The 22688-nt window shown below is 41.8% G+C and overlaps 1 protein-coding gene across 1 annotated transcript in view; it reads right to left on the bottom strand.

The window, feature by feature from the left end:
- The window catches only part of SLC2A9 (solute carrier family 2 (facilitated glucose transporter), member 9), a gene marked incomplete at its 3' end in the record, with an annotated part of 151835 nt that overhangs the window by 33073 nt on the left and 96074 nt on the right, over positions 1 to 22688 (bottom strand). Inside the window, exon 6 of the mRNA XM_006874672.1 lies at positions 3043 to 3175. Within this exon, the coding sequence (XP_006874734.1) occupies positions 3043 to 3175 (133 nt within the window). The remainder of the gene's footprint in view (positions 1 to 3042; positions 3176 to 22688) is intronic.

Genomic DNA, 22688 nt, shown 5'->3' with positions numbered 1-22688 from the left:
CCTTTCCACCATGGGTGACCCTGCTGGTTATTTAAAACACCGGTGGCATAGCCCTCAGAATCACAGCAACTCAAACCACCACAGCACGACAGACAGACGAGTGGTGGCCGTTTGGTTTTATGTCTATACATAAATATAGGTTGCATTCTATCATACACCAATTCAGCGGCACCTAATAACTACCCATATTGGCGTTTATGAAAAGAATGTGTTTCCTAGTGTAGTATGCTCACCATGGAATGGTCCACCATTCAAGATCAAAAGGGCGGCACTGACCTAAGGACAACGTTCAGAAGGGTTGGGAAGGAGGGCGGAATAGAAACAAGACCCACAGGGAGGAAGTGGGATAACTGATGTTACCTGGTGGGGATTGCAATCATTGAGATGAAATCAACTGTATGTTCACTGGATGTAAAATGGATGATTCGCTCTGTAAACCTTCACTCAATTCACAATAAAAAGGTTAAAAAAAAATGCGTTTCTACTCTCCTCACCCTCATTTTTCTAAGGTGGGTGAGGAGTATCTTGTGGTATGACTAGCATGGTAGACTTGAGATACGGCACTCAGATGCCCTTCTGCAAAGGACTTGCTCCTGGCTGCAAGACTGTGGTAGCTGACAGCCTCCAGCCTTGTTAGGTCACCTCAGGTGAGGCTGTTCTCAGAGTGGTCCCCAGGCTGACTGAGCATGGTGATGGTAGACGGGACTTCTGTAGCATCCAGCATGGCTCCAGCCTGTCTCCCTGGACTTGCAGAGACTTTGCAGGCAGCCATGGTCTGGGTTCCCCCTGACCCAGCCTGTGTCCTTTTCCAGGTGTTTTCTCCATCCCTTCTGTGAAACTCCAGAACTCTACATTCTTTCTCAGCATCTGCTTTTGGGAGAACCCAACCTGCAATAACTCATTGCTCAACAAAACAGAATGATCAATCACCTGAGCTTATTACCTTCCCCTGACCTACCGCTGTTGTTAGATGCTGTCGAGTTGGTTATTGTCTGGTGATTTCCACTTTCTGTATGCTCACCTCTCTTTGGAATGGGCACAAATATGGATCTCTTCCAATCAGTCAGCCAGGTAGCTGTCTCCCAAATTTCTTGGCATATGTGAGTGAGTGCCTCAAGTGTTGTTTCAATTTATCAAAAGATTTCAGATTGTATTCCATCAATTTTGGGAGTCTTCTTCTTTGCCAATGCCCTCAGAGCATATTCAACTTCTTCTTTCCATACCACTGGTTCTTGATCATATGCTTTCTCTTGAAATGGATGAGCATCTACCATTTCTTTTTGATACAGAGACTGTGTATTCTTTCCATCTTCTTTTGATGCATTCTATGTCATTCAGTATTTTGCCCATTTGTTGTTGTTAGGTGCCATCGAGTCAGTACCACATCACAGAGACCCTACCACATCACAGAGACCCTATGCACAACAGAACGAAACACTGCCCAGTCCTGGACCAACCTCACAATCGTTGCTACATTTGAGCCCATCGCTGCAGCCACTTTGCCAATCCATCTCATTGGGGGTCTTCCTCTTTTTCTCTGATCCTCTACCTTACCAAAAATGATATCCTTCTCCAGAGACTGGTCCCTCTTGACAAGATGTCATTATTAATTCTGAAAATACGTTGGCAGTTTGGATTATAAGATATTTGATCTAAAGACTATATATATATAATTCTCAATTTTTTCTTGGATTTGGGCATTAGTGAAATTTAGATTTGATGTCAATATATGGGTACAAAATGAGACAGATTCCTCAGTGATAATGATAGCAGACCATGCTAAGTACTTCATGTGTTGTTCTTTTTAACTGAATCGAGTGGGTCCACTCATGGTGACTTTATACACAATAGCAATGGCCTGTTGCCATCCATAGGATGTCCACTGGCTGAATTTTGGCAGTCAATCACCAGGCCTTTCTTTCAATCTTAGCTTGGGTGCTTCACTCTGGCATTCTACTGTGAATTCTACTGTGGAACCACCCATGCTTCCTATATGCACTTTACACACCCTCACCTTTAAGCCTAGGACAACCCTACGAGGGAGGTTTAAATAATTGCCTTTTTTACAGAAGAGGGCTGTGAGGTTCAGGAAGACTAAGGGACCTGCTCAAAATCAAATGGCAGAGATCAGATGTGAAGGGAGCAGCTGGTTTGTCCCAACCCCTCAAGCTCTCCCCCACAATGCTGTCAGCTGTACCTTGCTTTATAAAACAGAGATGGGAGGGGCTGTTGTTTGTTCTACATCATCGCTTTCTGGGTAAGATGCTTTCTTAGGGGGTCTGAAGAAAGGCTCTGCTTCTGAAAGCTGTGCTTGGGATCTGACCTGCCAGTTTGCCATCCAGGAACTTTAAGGAAAGTCACCTAAGAAATCCCCAAGCCTTACAGCGAGCTTCAGCTTCCTCTGCTGTAAAATGGGATGACTTCTACCTCCCTCACAGAGCCAACTGGATCATTCTAGGGGGTTATCTCACAGAAGCAACCAGCCTGTGCCTGGGGGAAGAACTGGTCAATGAAGAAGAGTCAGGGGTCAGGGATATGGATCTGGGGTCACCTAAACCATTGGGGAGCTGCATCCTTCTCTCTGTGGCTGGGACCAGTCAGAGAAGCAACGACAGGGAAGATAATTGCTTGGAAGTGAGGATGAAAACAAAAGTCCAAACCAGCTGCTTTTGAGTCAATTTCAACTCATGGCCGCCCCATGTATGTCACAGGAGAACTGTGCTCCGTAGGGTTGTCAGTGGCTAGGACCTTTTAGAAGCAGATCACTAGGATGGTCTTCTGAGGTGGCCAACCTTTCAGTTAGTAGCCAAGTGCTTAGCCTGGAGACTCCATGAAGTGAGGATATATGGTTCTCATCCTGGTTCAGTCCCAGACTCTCTGTGCTACCTGGTGTTCCCTCTCTGAGCCACCCATAGCAGGGCTGTTGGGAAGGGTAAATGAGATAAAATATCCTATAGTGTTTAGCCCTTCCTTCTTCCCATCAGCTCCGGTCCCTGCAAGTCCTACAGCACTGACTTTATGCGGGAGGGAAAAGACACTTACCTTTCATTGCCCCCTCCTCATCATGCTTCTCAAAAAACAGGTAGCGTGGGCTCTCGGGGAGAAAGGGCAGGCTCACCAGCTGGACAATGGCGGGGACAACAATCACTCCAAACAGGTATGGCCAGGTGCTTTCCTGTGGGGAGAGGAAGATGCTGCTGAATGCAGGTGGCCTTTGGCCATTTTACTGGGGCCTAGGCTGTCGACTCTCTGAAGATGATCCCCCTTCCAAGGGTGACCCCCAAAGAAGGGCTGAGGAGAGGCAACTACCGCTGGTTAAGCCCCAGTCCCATACATCCAGCATTTTCCATGTGTAAGGTCAGTGCATTCTCAAAGCCCTATGTGAAATCATGACACTGAGAAAGAGGCTCAGGGTGGCTCAGAGTCTAAGATGCCCAACACCACTCAGTGGCTACCAGGGACTCAGGTCTGGCTAACTCCGTGGCCTCTACAGGCATTGTGGCGCTTGCCATAATGGGACAAGAGCTCTTTTCTACCTGTGTGTCTTGGGAACCATTTGCAGAGCTCCCTGGGATGTCTTCCTCACTTGTAGCAGCAGGGAGAGCACATACATCTCACTGTGTTGTGAGAATAGAGCCAGATGATGCTCTGAGGTGGACACTGACATGTAGTACGTGTCCAGTACCAGCCACCTAGACCACTTCCAAAGACAGTCATATTTGACCCATCAGTGAAGATTCAAGACCAATGGAGTTTCCCTGGTGGCGCCATGGAGGGGAAGGTCATGGGGTCTGAAGACACAGGCTGCTCCTTAGTGGGGAGGACTTCCATTTCCCAGCAGGTCCTGCCACTTGCACGACTCAAGAGGTACTTTAATTCACTTTAGGCAGCACATTTGCACATAATGCTGCTCGACTTCAGTCTGAGTAGTGCTCTTAGGCCAATTCAGGCAACATTCTGTCTGGTCTGCTTTTTCCATCCAGGTTCACAGAGAAGGACTCAGCATTTCATTATGTACTTTTGACTCTGAGCTGCACTTGGCACTTAGCTGTTCAATAGAAGGGTATTGGAGGTATGAACTGTGGGAAGGGACCCCCTTACACACTCTCGTTCACAAAGCCCTTTGAGGTTTTCTGAGGGAAGCCTCTAACATTCTTTTTTGGGAGCTGTTCAAAGAAGGTGGCACATTTTATAAAATGTCTTACTAGTCTAACAGGACCACGGGGTGATGTCAAGTGTAGCCTCAAAGGAGCTCTTGCTGTTCCATTTGAGCCCGTTCAGTGCCCCCAAGGGGCTCATCTCTGAATGCTCAGACATGTTTATCTTCCACAAGGGGAAAAAGGGGTCGTCTCACAGGCTGAGCTGGTTTTCTAACTCCCTACCAAGTGAGGTGAATGGATTTTGCAATAACTCTATGATCTTGCTCTTTAATCTGCAAGGCTGCCTTTTGTTTCAGTAGACTTCTCGATCATACATTCTACAAGCGGTAGACAAGTTCAGTCCTTTCCATAAATAATACTCTCTGGGACCATGATGAGACAGACAAAATAATCACCAAGTACAGTTGGGATCATGGATCTTATGCCAAATCAAGTTCTTACTACAGAGCATTACAGTGTGCCTGAAGCCACCCAGCCTGTGGAAAGGAGAGGAGGTGGAGAGCTGATGCTGGCTGGGTCACATGTGCCACTAAGCAGTCATAGATTCTTTATTGTTATTTTAGAAGCACACATTCATTTATTCATTTTCAACTTTTTATTGTGATTTGGGTGCCAGTTTATAGAGCAAATTGGTTCTCCACTCACCAATTTCTACATACTTTGTGCCATTGATTGCGATCCCTACAACTTAACAGCATTCTTTCCACTTCCTCCCGGTGTCTCCTGCTTTCATTAATCTTTCCTGGCCTTTCCTACCTTCTGAGCTTTATCACTGGGCAAATGCTGCTCTTTTGATCTCAGAGGGTTGGTTGTTTGAAGGACTGTGGGCCTTTCTGGGGTTAGTGTTCACCTTGTAGACCTATCATTGGGCTGAACATTGAGCTGAGGGGTTTAGTTCAGTTCTATGCCTGAGGGGTGACTAAAGGCCATAGTCTCTGGGGTTCTACCGGTCTCCATCAGACCAGTAGACCTGATCATTTTTATGATTTTGAGTTTTGTTCCATATTTCTCTCCCACTCTATCCAGGACCTCTTGTGGTCCCTTTCAATGGACATGGTCAACAGACACAGACTCTTGCAATAGTATCTTAACTGTACCCATGTCCTGCCACCACCTTTCCCATTCCCCTCACAGTCTCAGAGTGATCTTTCTAGAACATGAGTTACTCCTCTGTCTGGAAGCTTCAATAGCTGTCAGGGTCTGACCTCGACATAGTTGTGTTGTTCACAAATGTTTGGTTCACAAGGAGGGGAGATCCAGCGGCGATAGAGATAGTGAAAGAATACACAGACAGACAGAAGGAGGGGGACAAGGAGGCACCCAGAAACCAGGGTGGATGCATCACTGGTGGGCAGACTTGGGGCTACAGGCATCGTGGCCTCTGCAGGCAGCAACTCACTGCCCTGCCATCTTTACTGCATGCCCTCCAACCCGTAATGCACACTCGGGCAGGCCCTGGCCTCTGTTTTATTTAGGGGAGGAGCTTCACACCAAGCTGGGAGGGACCAAGACAAGGTACAGCTGTCAATCTTACTTTTCCAGACATTCAGGCAACTTTACATCATACTTCGCTGATTCGAATCCCAGGCCCGCAACTTGGTTTCTCAGGCTCAATTAACATATCTATAGCCCCTGAGCTCAGATTGGGGAAGGTGAGAGGCAAGGACAAAAGCTTGGGTGGAGTCCCTCTGTTTCGGCTTCCTGAGCCAGGTTTTCAGGAACTTGGCTGAGTAGCTAACACTTGGGAGAGATTCAGGGTGGATGGCTTTTTTGTCTGTAGAACAAAGAACTGTGAAGTAGCTAAGATATTTTTAGTTAATCCTTTGGAGAAAGGCTTGACCTTTGAAACCTTTAGTCTCGGCTTTAGGAGGTTCTAATATTTCTCTGTGGATAATAAAGGCTCATATTTGTAATTAATAAAACATAACCAGATATTAAGATGAAAAACAATTTGCCATTAACTGTCAAGTGGCTAGATCTGTTACACTCAGGCCTATAGGGCCTTGAACCTCTGACCAGGCCTACACAGTCTGCAACAAATAGCTACCCCTGTGCTCTCTGAATAAAGTCTAAACCCCTTAGCTGGAACACAAGGCCCCCTTATCTCAGTCTACCATGACCCTAACTTTGCCTCTGGCTAGAGCCCACCCTTCTGTACCTTTACTATTGTAACTATCAGAATCCCTGAATCTAGCATGCTGAATCTAACATGATTCCCTCTACCAAGAACATCTTTCCTACAGAACATCTATTCATCCTTTAAACTGTAGCATCCTCTCCTACAGGTGACTTATCTACCTGGTATCAAGTGTTGTGGAATTGATTCCCAACTCACAGGCACCCTGTATAGGGTTTCTGAGGAGTGGAGTGGCTGATGTGTTTGAGCCAATGACCTAGCAGCTAGAAGTCAAGTGTTTATTCTACAGTGCCACAGCAGGACTTCAAAGAAAAATATGCTAACAGAGGATGATGGTATAGGGTCCCATTTAAGTACTTGTGATCCTGTATAGCAATGTATTTCTTTATGGGCATGTCTCCTGCTAAACTGAGCTCTTCAGGACCACCATAGTGACTTTTTCCTTGATGCCCCAAATATTTATTGTCAATCCTAACCCGTCTATCTGTGCATGGAATCCCATTTGGAAACAAGGTTTTCTTTGTTATGTTAAGAGGCAAGATCAGTGTAGGGTGTGTTTTAAGTCAACCACCTTTGAGATATAAGAACAAATTAACATATCATGATTAATTGAGACTGTCACAATTGTAAAGGTAGAAGTTTTGTAACAAAAATAGGGGAGTAGTTAATCTTACAGTCCAGAAACAATGGACCCTAGGATCATCAGGGGAGAAGAGCACAAGTGGAATATGAGACCTTATCCAGAGAAGCAGCAACACCAGAGATGGAGGCAGAGATGGGGACATGGAGAGAGGGAACAGCTGAGGACTCTAGACTCATGGAAAGAGAGGGACTGAAAGCTGGTGGCCAAGAGGCAGACTTGCAGAATGTGCTCTTTGGTGGTGGTAAATTATTATATATGCCTGAGTGTTTAAAAAAAAAAAAGAGCTAAAATGAGTAGTGAGAAATACTGTACCTGGTGGGGATTATAATCATTGTAATGAAACAAAGTATATGATTTGTTGAATGTAAAACTGATGATCTACCCTGTTAACGTTCACTCAATTCACAATAAAAAACTTAAAAACAAGCAAACAAAAAACAGGTTAACATAGAAAAGCAAGCAGAGGTGGGGGAAGAGAGATGACACATGAAGATCTCCAAAGAATCAATGGACAGAGGAGACAAGAGCCTTCCCTAGAGCCGACAGCAGGAGGAAACATTCTCGTAGAGATGGCACCTTGAATTTGGACTTCTAAAGTCCTGGACTATGAGAAAATACATTTCTGTTTGTTAAAGACTCCTACTCAGTAACTAAGACAATACCAGTGCCTGGTACATTGTGGTTGTTGTTGTTAGGTGCCATTGAGTTGGTAATGACTCATAGCTACACTATGCACAACACAATGAAACACTGCCTGGTCCTGGGCCAAACTCACACTTGTTGCCACGCTGAGCCTACTGATGCTGCCATTTTGCCAATCCATCTCTCTGTGGGGTCTTCCTGTTTGTCTTGGACCCTCCCCACCTTACCAAACATGATTTCCTTCTCCAGAAACTGGTCCCTACTGTCAATATGTCCAAAGTATGAGAGACGAAGTGTGGCCATCCTGGCCTCCAATGAGCATTCTGGCTGCACTTCTTCCAACACAAATCTGTTGGTTTTTTGGGCAGCACATGGCACTTTCAATATTCTCCTCCAACACTATGACTCAAAAGCATCAATTCTTTTATGGTCTTCCTTAGTCACTGTCCAGCTTTCACATGCATATGAGGTTATTGAAAATACCATGGCTTGTGTCTGCTGCTGCTGTGTGTTGTGGAGTCGGTTCCGACCCATAGCTACCCTGTATAGGGTTTCCGAGGCTGTAAATCTTTGCAGGAGCAGAAAGCCTCATCTTTCTCCCGCGGAACAGCTGGTAGTTTTGAACTGCTGACCCTGAGGTTAACAGCCCGATTCGGAACCACTACGCTGTCTGGCGCACCTTAGTCCTCAAGTTGACATCTTTACTCTTCAACACTTTAAAAAGTTCTTGTGCAGCAGATTTGCCTAATGCAATACGTCGTTTGATTTCCTGACTGTTACTTCCAGTGTTGATGACTGATCCAAGAAGAATGAAGTCCTGGACAACTTCAATCTTTTCTCTGTGAGTTGCCTGGTAAATAACAGGCATTTAATAAATGGGTGTCAACTGAGAGTTGAATGAAGCAAATGATAGTCATTCAGAGACCTTGAAACAACCTATACTCTTTTTGATTTTTTTTTTTTTTTTTCTTTTGGAGGGGGTGATATGGAGTAAGGATTTAGAGTTAGGACTATGGCCATGTCAAGGGTAGCCTAGGACTTTATTTTGTGTTAGGGTTATGGTTAGGGCTAGGGTTAGTGTTAGGGGTAGAGGTTGGGCCAGGGCTACGAGTACCAGGCCTTACTCGTAGTTTTAGGGTTACAGTTACGTTTAATTTTATTGATTTATTGAATTTATTTAATTTCCTCTTCACTTAGAAGTTCTGTAAATATACTATTCTCTGTTTTTATTTTATGGTTTTGTTGTTGTAAACTGGTATCTCTGGTTTCCTTTTTACAGTCTTGTAGGTCTGCTTAACTTTGAATACTTTTATATCTGAGTTGAGTTCTGGGTGATATTGTCGTGTATGTAAACCTCAGGCTGTTGTCTGCTGTTTTTGGTTCTTGGAAGCTAAAGAACTCCTTTTAGTATTTTTTGTAAGGTTGGTCTGGCTTTCACAAATTATTTTAATTTCTGTTTACCTGGAAATGTCCCTGTCTCACCATCATGCTTAATGGACACTTTTGCTGGGTATATGATTCTTGGCTGGCAATTTTTTCCTTTCAGAGCTTTATATATGTCACCCCATTGTCTTCTTACCTGAATGGTTTCTGCTGAGAACTAAGAGCTTAGTCTTACAACTTATTCTTTGTAGTTAATTTTTTGGTTTTCCCAAGTTACTCTCAGGATTCCTTCCTTGTATTTGGTTCTGAAAATTTGACTGTCATATGTCTTGGTGATTTTCTTTCAGGGTCTATCCTGTTTGGAGTTAGTCAGGGAAATTTTCTTCCTACAACTCTGATGTTTTCTCTATGGTTTTTTGTTTGTTTGTTTGTTTGTTTCTTCCTGTTCTGGAATTCTAATCACATGAAATTTATTCCTCTTAACTTGTTGTTGTTGTTTAGTTCTGCCAAGTCAGATCTGACTCATAGCAACCCTGTCTAGGGTTTCCAAGGCTTTAATCTTTGCAGGAACAGAAAGCCTCATCTTTCTTCCAGGGAGCGGCTAGTGAGCTTGAACCATGAAATTTTGTGATTCACATTCTAGAACTTATCATACGGTCCCACATAAATCTTAGGCTCTTTTCATATTTTTTTGTTCTTCTTCTCTGATTGCTCCTCTGTTGTTGTGTTGTTAGGTATTGTCAAGTCAGTTCTGACTCCTAGTGGCCCTGTGAACAACAGGACAAAATACTGCCTGGTCCTACATTGTCCTCACATTTGTCTTTTTAGAGCCCATTGCTGCAGCCATTGTGCCATTCATCTCATTGGGGGTCTTTCTCATTTTCACACTATTTTTTTTTTTCTAAGCATAATGTCCTTTTCCTGTGATAAGTCCTACCTGATAACATTTTCAAGGTATGAGAGACAATGTCTCATCATCCTGGCTTCCAAGGAGCATTCTGACTGCACTGCATCCAAGACAGATTTGTTTGTTCTCCTGAAAGTCTATGGCACCATAATTCAAATGAATCTATTCTTCTACAGTCTTCCTTGTTAACTGTCCAGCTTTTACATGTATATGAGGTGACTGAAAATACCATGGCTTGGGTCAGGTGCACCTTAGTCCTCAAAGTAACATCTTTGCCCTTGAACACTTTAAAGAGGTCTTTTGCAACAGATTTGTCTAATACAACATGCCATTTAATTTCTTGATGACTGCTTCCATGAGTGTAGAATGTGGGCCCAAATAAATGAAATCCTTGACAACTTCAAGTTTTCTCCATTTGTCATGATATTATCTATTGTTCTGAGGTGCAATCCAGAACCGACAGATAATATTGGTTATTAAAAAGTCTGTGGCCTTTGATCTTCATCAATAAATATTTTGAATCCTTTTTTTATTTCAGCATGCAAGGTTATATCATCTGCATATCACAGGTTGTTAGTGAGTCTTTCTCCAATCTTGATACCAAGTTCTTTTTCATATAACCCACCTTCTCCAATTACTTGCTCAGCATACAGATTGAATCTGTATGGTGAAAGGATACCATCTCAGCACATACCTTTCTTGATTTTAAACTATTCAGCACCCATCTGTTCTGTTTAAAACAACAACAACAAACTGTCTCTTGGTCTATATACAGGTTCTTTATGAGTACAAGTAAGTGTTTTGGAATACCATTCTTCTCAATGTTATCCACCATTTGTTAGAATCCACACAGTTGAATGCCTTTGCAGAGTTGATAAAATACAAGCAAGCATATTTCTGGTATTCTCTACTTTTAGCCAAGATTCATCTAATATCCCTCATTCTATGCCCTCTTGTGAATCTGGCTTGAATTTCTGGCAGCTCCTTATTGAAGTACTGCTACAACTGTTTTTGAATTCTCTTCAGGAAATCTTTTACTTGTATATGATTACTGCATTCCATTGGGTCACCTCTTTTTGGAATGGGCACAAATATTGATCTTTTCCAATTAGTTGGCCAGGTAGCTATCTTCCACATTTCTTGGCACAGATGAGTAAGCACCTTCAGTATTGCATTAGTTTGTTGAAACATTTCCATTTGTATTCCATCAGTTCCTGGAGCTTTGTTTTTCACCAGTATCTTTAGTGGAAGTTGTACTTCCTCCTTCAGTACCATAGGTTCTTGATCATATGCTACTTCTTTAAATTGTTAAATATTGACCAATTCTTTTTAATACAGTGACTCTGAGTATTCTTTCTATCTTCTTTTGATGCTTTCTGCATTATTCATTATTTTGCCTCTAGCAGATGGATATTGAGAGATTTGTCTTCAACTTTACCAATTCAGCCATCCACTGACTCAATTCTACTTATTTACCTGTTCAATGTATTATCTATTTCTAAAGTCTTAATATTAATCATATGGCTTTCTAATTGTTTTTGTATGTGCTCCAATTTTTCATTTATTTTGTCTATTTGTTCTTTTGGGGTTTTCTTGAATTATTCTAAACTTCTGTCTGCATTTTCCTTGGTTCTATTTTCAGTTTTCTTGATCATTCTTTCAATCCATTGAAGGTACCTAAATATCATTCTTTTAAATTTCTTATCAAGTTGTTTTGATATAATTTCTGGCATTGTATTTTTGGACTCTTTATTTTGGTCACTTGTTTGAGTCAATCTGTGTAGTTTCTTCATGTAAGAGAGACAGAGTTATAAAGACATACATACAGACAAAGGCATTGAGGGACAGAGAAAAACAGAGAGGTAGAGAGAGAGTAAAACAGAAAAGCAGAGAGAGACATGAATTTTGAGAAACAAGCTTTAGACAGGGAGAAAAAAAGAGAGAGAAATAGAAAGACAGAGAGCGACATGCAGATAGAGAAACAAAGAAACAGAAAGACAGACACACAAATAAAAAGAGAAACAGAGACTTCCAGTTAGGCAACAGCAGAGCAGAGTCAGGTAGGACAGGCTCCGTGGGAGAGGGGCTGAAACCCCAGAAACGCTCCTCTCGTGAAACAGCACCAGAGCTCTGGATCTAGCATAAGTGTCAGGGCATCAGTTTCTCACAACCACCAGTGGAAAAATCATGGTATAAAGGAAAATATAGTGATTTAGAAATCAGCCAAGAAATCAGACTCCCTCAGTGGCCATCCCACCTGGGTGAAGGTCAGAGGGTGGGACTACAGCCAGACCGGCACTGGGAACCAGCGCTGAAAGCAGCACAGTGACATTTGCAAAAGGAGGTGCAGTGGGGATTCTATACAGTTTTTCCTCCTCTTCCCTGTTATGCTTTCTTTGCCTAACCCAGACACCTTCAGGTGGGTGGGTGTGCGTCTCCCCAAAAAAAGTCCAGCAATGAGACCACAGCTTCCCCATGGCACAGAGAGAAAGAGCCAAGAGCAAATTCTTTGGCTGCTGACTTTGACTTCTGCCTGTGGATCCCAGTCCTAAAGTTAACTTATGTGTCACCCTTTACCCAGCAAGAAAAAAAGCAGGTTTAGCCTGACAGGCAAGCCATATGAACAATCTGTAAAACTCCAACATAAAAAGACACAACTATTTCAAGAAATACGCTGTGCACACACAGATACCTAACTGATACTCAAAGACAAAAATAGTAAACAGTCTTTCTCCCATTAACTTCTTAATATCTATCTGCATACCTCTATGGTGGTGACTAGAGGAGGGGCCTGAGTGAGTGGACACTCCCACCCACTACTGAAGGCTTCTATGGTGCATACACACTGCCGGTGTAGCAAGGCGACTGGCCAGTTAGCCACAGTTTTATTTTTGTTTCAAAGTGGTGGTTTTTGTCTCTGCTTTTATGTTACCTCTGCTTTTGGGCATTTTTATCACACATTTTTCCTGGAGGTGGGAGCTTTTTCTCCCTACAATACCCAAGAAGTGTCAGCAATCATGGCCATATAGCCAAGCTACAAGCATATGCCATAATATTCCACCATTGAGACAAAAGCCAATAACAGCACCTAAGCATTATATGTGAAAAAGAAAGCCTATATCCTGATCATATCCACCAACAGACACCCAGTAAGCTTAATAACACAGCAACAAACATCCATTTAAGCATTGAAAATCCACACAACTACTGGAAATGACAAAAAACAACAAAAGATATCAAAACATGTCCAAAAACAGAAAAGAGTAGCTGAGACAAATGAACTGGAGCCAGACAAAGGCTTTCTAGAAGAAGAAGAGCAGGTTTTGGATTTGCCTGAAAAGGAATTCAGAAGAATGATATGGAACCAAATTCAAATGCTACGAAAAGAGTGGAGGAAAACAAGGAAGAAGTCAGGAAAATATTACAAGAGCAATCAAACAAGATCAATACAGCACTGGAAACAATTCAAGGACTGCAAAAAGAGGTCCAGATAATAAACAATAAAATATCAGAAATGGACAATACATTGAAAGGGGAAAGGAGCAGAACTGAAGAGATGGAAGTCAGAACTAGCAAGCTGGAAGACAAATCTCTCAATACTGCTAAGATAGAAGAGCAAGCAGAAAAAAGGATAAAAAAATCTGAAGAGAGTCTAAGATTCATGCTGGATAACATGAAGAGGAACAATTTAAGAATTTTGGCATTCCAGAACAGGAAGAATCAAAGAAGTCCACAGAGGACATAGTGGAAGAGGTTCTGGAAGAAAATTTCCCTAACATCTTGAAAGATGAGAAGATCAACATTCAATAAGCTGAACATACTCCAGGAAGGATTGACCCCAAAAGAAAATTACCAAGACATATAATAATCAAGCTCCCCAAAATCAAAGACAAGGAGAGAATCCTAAAAGCAGCCTGGGTAAAGAGAAATGTTAATTACAAAGGCAAGCAAATCAAATTAAGCTCTGACTTCTCAGCAGAAACCATGCAGGCAATAAGACAATAAGGAGACATATACAAAATTCTAAAAGAAAAAAAAAACTGCCAACCAAGAATCTTCTATCAAGCAAAACTGTCTATCAAATACGATAGTGCAATCAAAACATTCCAGGATATACAGAAGCTAAGAGATTTTGTCAAAGCCAATCCAGCACTTCAAAACATCCTAAAGGAAGTTCTTTGGACTGAAAACCAACAAGAACAGACAACAACCAGAGATTGACAGGTGTGGCAACACCACCTGAAACTCAGATGACGGATAGCAGAGTCCAGAACAGAACAGAATTACAACAATGAGTTCAAAGGAGCTGGGAGGTCAACCAAAGATCAAAATAATATCAATGTCAAAGAAGGGCAAAATGTAGGAACAGAGATCCAGGTGTTGAGGAGGCAGGTAGATTACAGAATACAATAGATTCTCTTAAATGGACAGAAAAGTTCATAGACTATAAGATAACCCAAAAGAAAGTTAATACTTCACAACTTACTATGAAAATGAACTTCCAAGCAGAACATGAAAACTAAGAAGAAACCAACAAGAAATAGCACAAAATTCACATACTCAGCACAATAAGGCACGCAGAACAAAGGAATGAACAACACTACCAAAAATTAACATAATGGCAGCAATTAATTCATACCTATCGATAATTACATTGAATGTAAATGGATTGAATGCACCAGTGAAGAGACAGAGAGTGGCAGAATGGATAAGAAAACAAGACCCTTCAATATGCTGCCTGCAAGAGACACACCTTACACACAAAGACAAAAACAGACTAAAAGTTAAAGGATGGAAAAAATATAACTGCAACAATAAACAAGCAGGAGTGGCAATTCTATCCCATGATCAAAGACTCTAACTCAGGATCAAAGGATGAATTGAGCAAGACAACATAACCATAATAAATATCAACACTCCCAATGAAAAATTACCAAGATATATGAAGTAAACCTTATTAGAATTGAAGAAAGAAATAGATAAATCTACAATTATAGTGGGATATTTTAATATTTAACTCTCGAAAAGGGACAGAACAACCAGAAAGAAACTCGACAAGTTACAGAGGAACTAAACAACACAATCAATCAACTTGACCTCACTGATGTGTGCAGAGCATTCAACCCAACAACAGCAAAATATACATTCTTCTCCAGTGCACATGGAACATTCTCCAGAATTGACCATGTGTTAGGTCACAAAGCAAGCCTCCATAAATTTACAAACTTCAAAATACTACAAAGCATCTTTTCAGTCCACAATGCTATAAAACCAGAAATCAACAATAAGAAGACCAAGGAAATAATCTCGAATACATGGAAATTGAATAACACCCTGCTGAAAAGCAACTGGGTAAAGAAGAAATTAAATGTGAATTCACAAAATTCTGAGAAACAAACGAAAATGAAAACACAGCATACCAAAATCTTTGGGACATGGTGAAAGCAGTGCTGAGAGAACAATTTATTGCAATAAATGTGCACATCCAAAAAGAGGAAAGAACCAAAATTATCACATTAACACAGTATCGCCAACAACTAGAAGCAGACCAACAAAGGGAACCTACAGTCACCAAAAGAAAAGAAATAATAAAGATAAGAGCAGAAATAAATGAGATACAAAACAGAAACCTATAGAAATAACTAACAGGACAAGAAGCTGGTTCTTTGAAAGGATTAATAAAATGGACAAACCACTGGCAAAACTAACAAAAGAAAAGAGGGATAAGACACAATTAACTCGCATTAGAAACAACCTGGGCGATGTCACAATGGAACCAAAGGAAATCAAAAGGATAATAACAGAATATTATGAAGAGTTGTACTTCAACAAATTTGAAAACTTAGAAGAGATGGATGCATTTTTAGAAAAACACGACCTACCTAAAATTACAGAGTGAAGTAGAAAACTTGAACAGACCCATAACAAAAGAAGAAATTGATCAGGTCATCAAAAAACTCCCAACTGAAAAAAGTGCAGGCCCAGATGGCTTCACTGGTGAGTTCGACCAAACATTCAGGGAAGAGGTGTTACCAATTCTACTCAAATTATTCCAGAATATACAAGAGGATGGAAAACTTCCTAATTCTTTTTATGAAGCAATCATAACACTCATACTAAAACTAGGGAAGGGCATCACTAAGAAAGAAAATTATAGACCAATATCCCTCATGAACATAGATGCAAAAATTCTCAACAAAATCCTAACCAATAGAATCCAGCAGCATATCAAAAAAAATAACACATCATGATCAAGTGGGTTTCATAAAAGGTATGCAAGGATGGTTCAACATTAGAAAAACAATCAATGTAATCCTTCATATAAATAAGAAAAAGGAAAAGAACCACATGATCATATCAATTGATGCAGAAAAGGCATTTGACAAAATCCAACATCTGTTCTTGATAAAAACACTCAACAAAGTAGGAATTGAAGGGAAATTCCTCAACATAATCAAGAGCATATATACAAAATCAAGAGCCTACATCAGTCTCAATGGAGAGAAACTGAAAGCCTTCCCTCTGCAAATAGGAACCAGACAAATATGCCCTTTGTCACCACTCCTATTCAATTTTGTTTTGGAAGTCTTATATGGCAAGATAGGGAAATTAAAAGCTATATGGCAAGATAGGGAAATTAAAGGCATCCAAATTGGCAAAGAGGAAATAAAACTCTCTCTATTTGCAGATGATATGATCCTATACAAAGAAAACTCCAAAGACTCAGTAAAAAAGCTACTAGACATTATTGGACGATTGAGCAAAGTGGCAGGGTATAAGCTCAACATACAAAAATCAGTTAGATTCCTCTATAGTAACAATGACAGCACTGAAAATGACATTAACAAAGCAATACCATTTACAATAGCTGCCCAAAGGATGAAATATTTAGGAATAAATGTAACCAGAGAAACAAAGGACTTACACAAAGAAAATTACAAAGCACTACTACAATAAACCAAAAGAGACCTACAGAAGTGGAAGAACATACCATGTTCCTGGATAGGAAGACTCAACATCATGAAAATGTCAGTACTGCCCAAATCAATTTATACATATAATGCAATCCCAATCCAGATTCCAACAACATTCTTCAAAGAGATGGAAAAGACAATTACAAACTTTATATGGAAAGGAAAGAGACCCAGGAAAACAAAGCAGTGCTTAAGAAGAAGAACAAGATTGGAGGCCTCTCACTCCCAAATTTCAAAATTTACTACATGGCTATAGTGGTCAAAACAGCCTGGTACTGGTACAATAAAAGATACATTGATCAATGGAACAGAATTGAGAATCCAGAAACTAACCCATCCACACACAGCCAACTGATTTTTGACAAAGTGCCTAGGTATATTGCATAGGGAGAAGACAGTCTCTTTAACAGATGGTGCTGGCAGAACTGGAAAGTGATATGCAAAAGACTGAAACAAGACCTTTACCTCAAGCCTTATACAAAAATGAACTCAGCATGGATCAAAGATGTAAATGTGAATCCCCAAAATATAAAGATCATCAATGAAAAAATAGAGACAAATGTGAGGGCTCTAATTCAGGGCACACAGAGTACCAAATATTTTGAAAATTACACAAACAAAAGTAGATAAAATAGATGATTGGGACACACTAAAAATAACAAAATTTATGTGCTTCACAAGACTTCACCAAAAGAGTAAAAAGGGAGCCTACAGAATGGGAAAAAATCTTTTGCAATGACACATCAGATAAGGGACTCATTTCTAAAATATATAGGAAACTACAACAACTCTACAAGAAAAAGACAAACAACTCAATTAAAAAATGGGCACAGGACATGAACAGACACTTCACCAAGGAGGAGATCCGGGCAGCCAACAAACATAAGAAATGTTCACGATGACTAGCCATCAGAGTAATGCATATCAAAACAACAATGAGATATCATCTTACACTAGCAATAACAGGAAACATAAAAAAAGAGTAGAGGACAATAAACGCTGGTGAGGATGCAGAGAGACTGTGACCTTCCTACATTGTTGGTGGAATTGCAAAGTGACCCAACCACTCTGGAAAGCAATATGGCACTTCCTCAGAAGGTTGGAAATAGAAATACCTTAGGATCCAATAATTCCTCTACTTGGTATTTACCCACAAGAAATACGAGCCATAACACAAGTAGATATATGCACACCAATGTTCATAGCAGCACTATTTATAATAGCAAAAAGATGGAGACAGCTTAAATGCCCATCAATTGAAGAATGGATAAACAAACTGCGGTAATACACACAATGGAATACTTGAAGAACAACAAGGAAGCTGCAAGCCACCGCATAACATGGATGAACCTTGAGGACATTATGTTGAGTGAAATTAGTTAGTCACAAAAGGATAAATACTGCATAGGACCATTATTGTAAAAGACTAAGGAAAAGAATCCACGCAAAAGGGAAAAAGAAAAACAAACTATATATATAATTGCTGATCACCAGGATGTATGGGATGAGAGGAGGGGAGGGAGGGGAAGATAGAGCACAGGGTAGGGAAAAGACACAGGAAAGCTTGGGTGTGGGGGTAGGGGGACAGGTAATATACAAAAAGGGGAAGTGGAATGGAAGAACAGGCTGATGGAAGAACAGTTAGGCAGGCTCGCATGGGCTAAGTGGGACAGAGGTAAATGATAATTTGCATACAACCTTGGAACAACAGGCTTCGGGATACAGAGATTGAGGCATGGTTTGAAAGGGTTAAAGAGGGGAATAATGTTAAGATGCTTGTCTGTCTTTTGAATCTTGGTTTCTCCTGCCTAACATTGTGAAATAGACACTTGGGGGTGTGTGAGGAAGGAATAGCCAGAAACATCACAATAGAAAGCTTGTAAGTCTGTCTTCAGCCTATAACTGATTGGAATGCCTTAAAAGGGGCTAGAAATTGCCCAGTGAAAGAGACCTCCTATGGAGCTTTTGCATTGCATAAGACCATAGGTGGAAACCAGAATCCCATCCAGAACCATATGAGGTGGGAAATTTCCACTGGAAAGGATGAGTAGACCAGCCTGGAGCGGCTAGAAGAACAGAAGATACTTAGTGAAGAAAGACCAGCAGGAAAAATCAGAAACAATAATGGAAGTATGACTGATTATTACAAGAACAAGTAAGCTGTTCACCCGGGAGCCATCAAGGCAAGTGGTCAGGGTCCCTCAGAGCAAACTCCCTTCCAAGACTAAGACTCAAGGGGAATGAATACACGAGCAGGCATGTGGTCTGGCTGGTGACCATGTTGATCACCGATAAGGGGAAGAGGAGGAAAAAACAGCAATGAAGTTGGGATCTAAATTCGACCACATTCAATAGACTCCTGTGAAACCGGGTGGAGATCTGGATGGCCAGCAGTTATGGCATGACCCGGGGACTCCTGGGCCCAGGGGCAGTGATGTGACCACGGAGGACTGGAGCGGAGAGTGAAGCGTCCAGCTGATATGAAGTGAGGGGAGATGCACAAGAACACCCATACTTGACATGGCTTCGATGGCTGGATGATCAGAACTCAACCAGAAGAAGAAAGAAGTGTGTGGGGGGTGGGGAAGAGTAACCCACTACAATTTGATGAAGTTTGTCTATACTTATGGATGTTGTTGTTGTTGTCAGGTGCCATCGAGTTGGAACTGACTCATAGCGACCCCATGCACAGCAGAATGAAACAATGTCCAATCCTGGGCCAACCTCACTACCGCTGCCACACTTGACGCCATCAATGTTGCCACCTGGCTGATCCATCTCGTTGGGGTCTTCCTCTTTTTCTCTGAACCTCCATCTTACCCAGCATGACATCCTTCTCCAGTGACTGTTCCCTCCCAACAATATGTCCAAAGTATGAGAGACGAAGTTTAGCCATCTTGGCCTCTAAGGAGCATTCTGGCTGTACCCTGGATGTAGTAGTGCAACAAAGGGAACAAATCTTTACAGCGAGGATCACTCCCACCCCCTTGGTACATACACAGGCTTGACAGGGATGGGCAACTTAGACATTGGCTACCCAAAATGGGGGTTAGGGGAGCTAAAAAGGCAAGAAGTGACTGGCTTACAAGCTTTCAAGAGGGAGCCTAGTTCCAGATGGGGTGGGGGAAGGTAGAATCTCCACTGAATGATTTCCAATCTGTTGGGACCAGGCTGGTGAAAGGAAATGGGGATAAGACTCTTGTGGTACAATAGTGAATAATTGCCACCAGGACTGAACTGTGAGGGTTGGAAAAATAGAGGTAGATGTTTTTTGACAAAAGGAGGGGAGAGATTGATTTTGCAGCCCAGGAGCGGAGGTTCCTGGGACCATTAAGTGAGAAGAGTGGAGAGGGGGCCCTATGTGGAGAGGGGGCCCTACCCAGAGAGTCAGTGATGCCAAGGATGAAGACAGAGATGATGACGTGGACAGATGGAGCTGCTGGTCACTGGACTGGGAGGGAGAGGGGCTGTGCACTGATGGCCAGGGGGGCGGGCCTGTGGAGTGTATCCATTGGTTATTTGATGAAGCATGGAGGGGATTTTGATCATTGCAATGAAAATATGATAGGATGAATGTAAAACTGATGTTCTCTCATGTAAACCCACATAATTTACAATAAAAACTTAAAAAGAGAGAGGGAAACAGAGAGAGAAAAAATAAATCCATCCTCCTATTTTAAAGACTTTTGATCATATTAATAGTGGCTGACCCACTATAATAGAACAACATTGAGTTTATATAAATGTGCTGAATCCTTCACACATACTAGCCCAATCCCATCCTCCCAACACCCCTATTATAATTCTCATAGTCCAGCGGAGGAAACTGAGGCACAGAGGGATTCATCATTCAATCAGTCATGGACCCAGTTCTTCACTCTTCACCCCGATGGTCTGCTCATGGACAGACTGTGCAGTGTGGTGTTTAGCTAAGGCTGACCCAGTTTCCCTGACTTTATGCGTATAGAGATCTCCCTTGTTCCCTGCCCCCGGAATCAGCTCTTCGCTGTTCTTTTCTAAATGACTCTCCCTGGAGCTGAGTCCATTGTGAATCTCTCTGTCAGCCTTCTGTATTCTAGCTGAATCATCCTGGATGCCTGCAACCTGCTGTCTGGGTCTCATTGTTCAGCCCATTCACTGCATTGCATTGTTTTGTCCACCCCTTCTTTCTGCATTCCTCTTTGAGGGCCATCTGCAACCAGTCTTCTCTGAATAGAATTCAAGAAAGGAAGACAAAGAAATGAGGTCTGTATTAAGGCTTGTGAAAGAAAGCACAAGGACTTTTCCCATGATGACCTTGATTCTCAGGATACATATAATATGAGCTTTGGTTTTCAAGGTCATGAAGTCAACTGCATTTGCCAAGGCCTTCTGTATCTGGAGCTCAAGGTCACTGGAAAGTCAAGGACTTTGGAGTTTGGTCCAAATTCGAATTCTGACTTTTCCACTTAGTAGTTATGTGGCCTTAAACAATTATTCTCTCTAGAATTGCAGCTTTCTCAGCTAGAAGATGAGGTCAGTAATTAAAGTTTGTTTTGCAAATTTGCTGCAAGGATGATAGATGTGAACTAGCAGCATGAGCCTGCCACTTGGTTGGAAGCCAATAAATGCTGATTCTTTATTCCCTTCTGTCCTTTGTTTCAAACCTGAGCCAGTCTAAATGGCCCACTGCAACCAAAGAATGGGTCTGGGGTTAGGTCTGCTGCCTCAGCCTGGTGGCTGTGATGTATGGGTTGAGTGCATGGATTCCGTGCACAGGTCAAAAACTTGGACCTGAGCAAGAAGTCTAGGAATTAAAGACCAGCATCTTAGTCATCTAGAGCTGCAATAACAGAAATACCACAAGGGAGTGGCTTTAATAAACAGAAATTTATTCTCTCACAATTCAGGAAGCTAGGAGTCCAAATTCAAGGTGCCAACTCTAGGGGAAACCTTGCGTGTGGGGGAGGGTCCTTGTCTCTTTTCAACGTCTGTGACTTTGGTGATCCTTGGCGATCTCTATATCTGGGCATCATTCTTCCCCTAGGTCTAAGGGGTCCTCAGAACAGGCAGTCTGGAGTCAAAGGATGTGTTCTGTTCTAGGCTCTTAGCTTTTGGGGGTACTCAGGTCCCTCTCTCTGTGGTCACCTGTTTAATCCCTTCTATATCTCACACAAGATTAAGATACAGTTTAACCCTGTAGATTGCCTCCTGCTTTATTAACATAACTGTCTCTAATACTGCATGATTAGCATAATGCTGGTGCTGTTATTAGATGCCTTCGAGTCCCTTCTGACTCAACAGAATGAAACACTAACTGGTCCTGTCCCATCTTCATAATTGATGTTAAGCTCATCCCTGTTACCACTGTATTAATTTATGTCACTGAAGGTTTTCCTCTTTTTTTTTTTTTTTTTTGACCCTCCACTTTACCAAACCTTATGTCTGTTTCCAGGGATGGTGTTGTTGTTGTTGTTGTTAGGTGCCATAGAGTCGGTGCCAACTCATAGTGATCTGATGCACAGCAAAATGAAACACAGCCCGATCCTGGGCCAACCTCACTACTGTTGCCACCCTTGAGTCCATCGATGCTGCCATTTGGCCAATCCATCTCTGGGAGTCTTCCTCTTTTTCTCTGACCCTCCACCTTAGCAAACCTGATATCCTTCTCCAGTGACTGGTCCCTTCTGACAACATGTCTGAAGTATGAGAGATAAAGTTTGGCCATCTTGGCCTCCAAGGAGCACTCTGGCTGCACTTCTTCCAGAATGGATCTACTGGTTCTTTTGGCAGCCCATGGCACTTTCAATATTCTCCTCCAACACCATAACTCAAAAGCATCAATTCTTCTACAGTCTTCCTT

This window comes from Chrysochloris asiatica, unplaced genomic scaffold (genome assembly GCF_000296735.1).
Source record: "Chrysochloris asiatica unplaced genomic scaffold, ChrAsi1.0 scaffold00292, whole genome shotgun sequence".
Classification (NCBI taxonomy): Eukaryota; Metazoa; Chordata; class Mammalia; order Afrosoricida; family Chrysochloridae; genus Chrysochloris; species Chrysochloris asiatica.
Note: the sequence above shows the minus strand (reverse complement) of the source record. Positions and strands in the feature narration are given on the sequence as shown.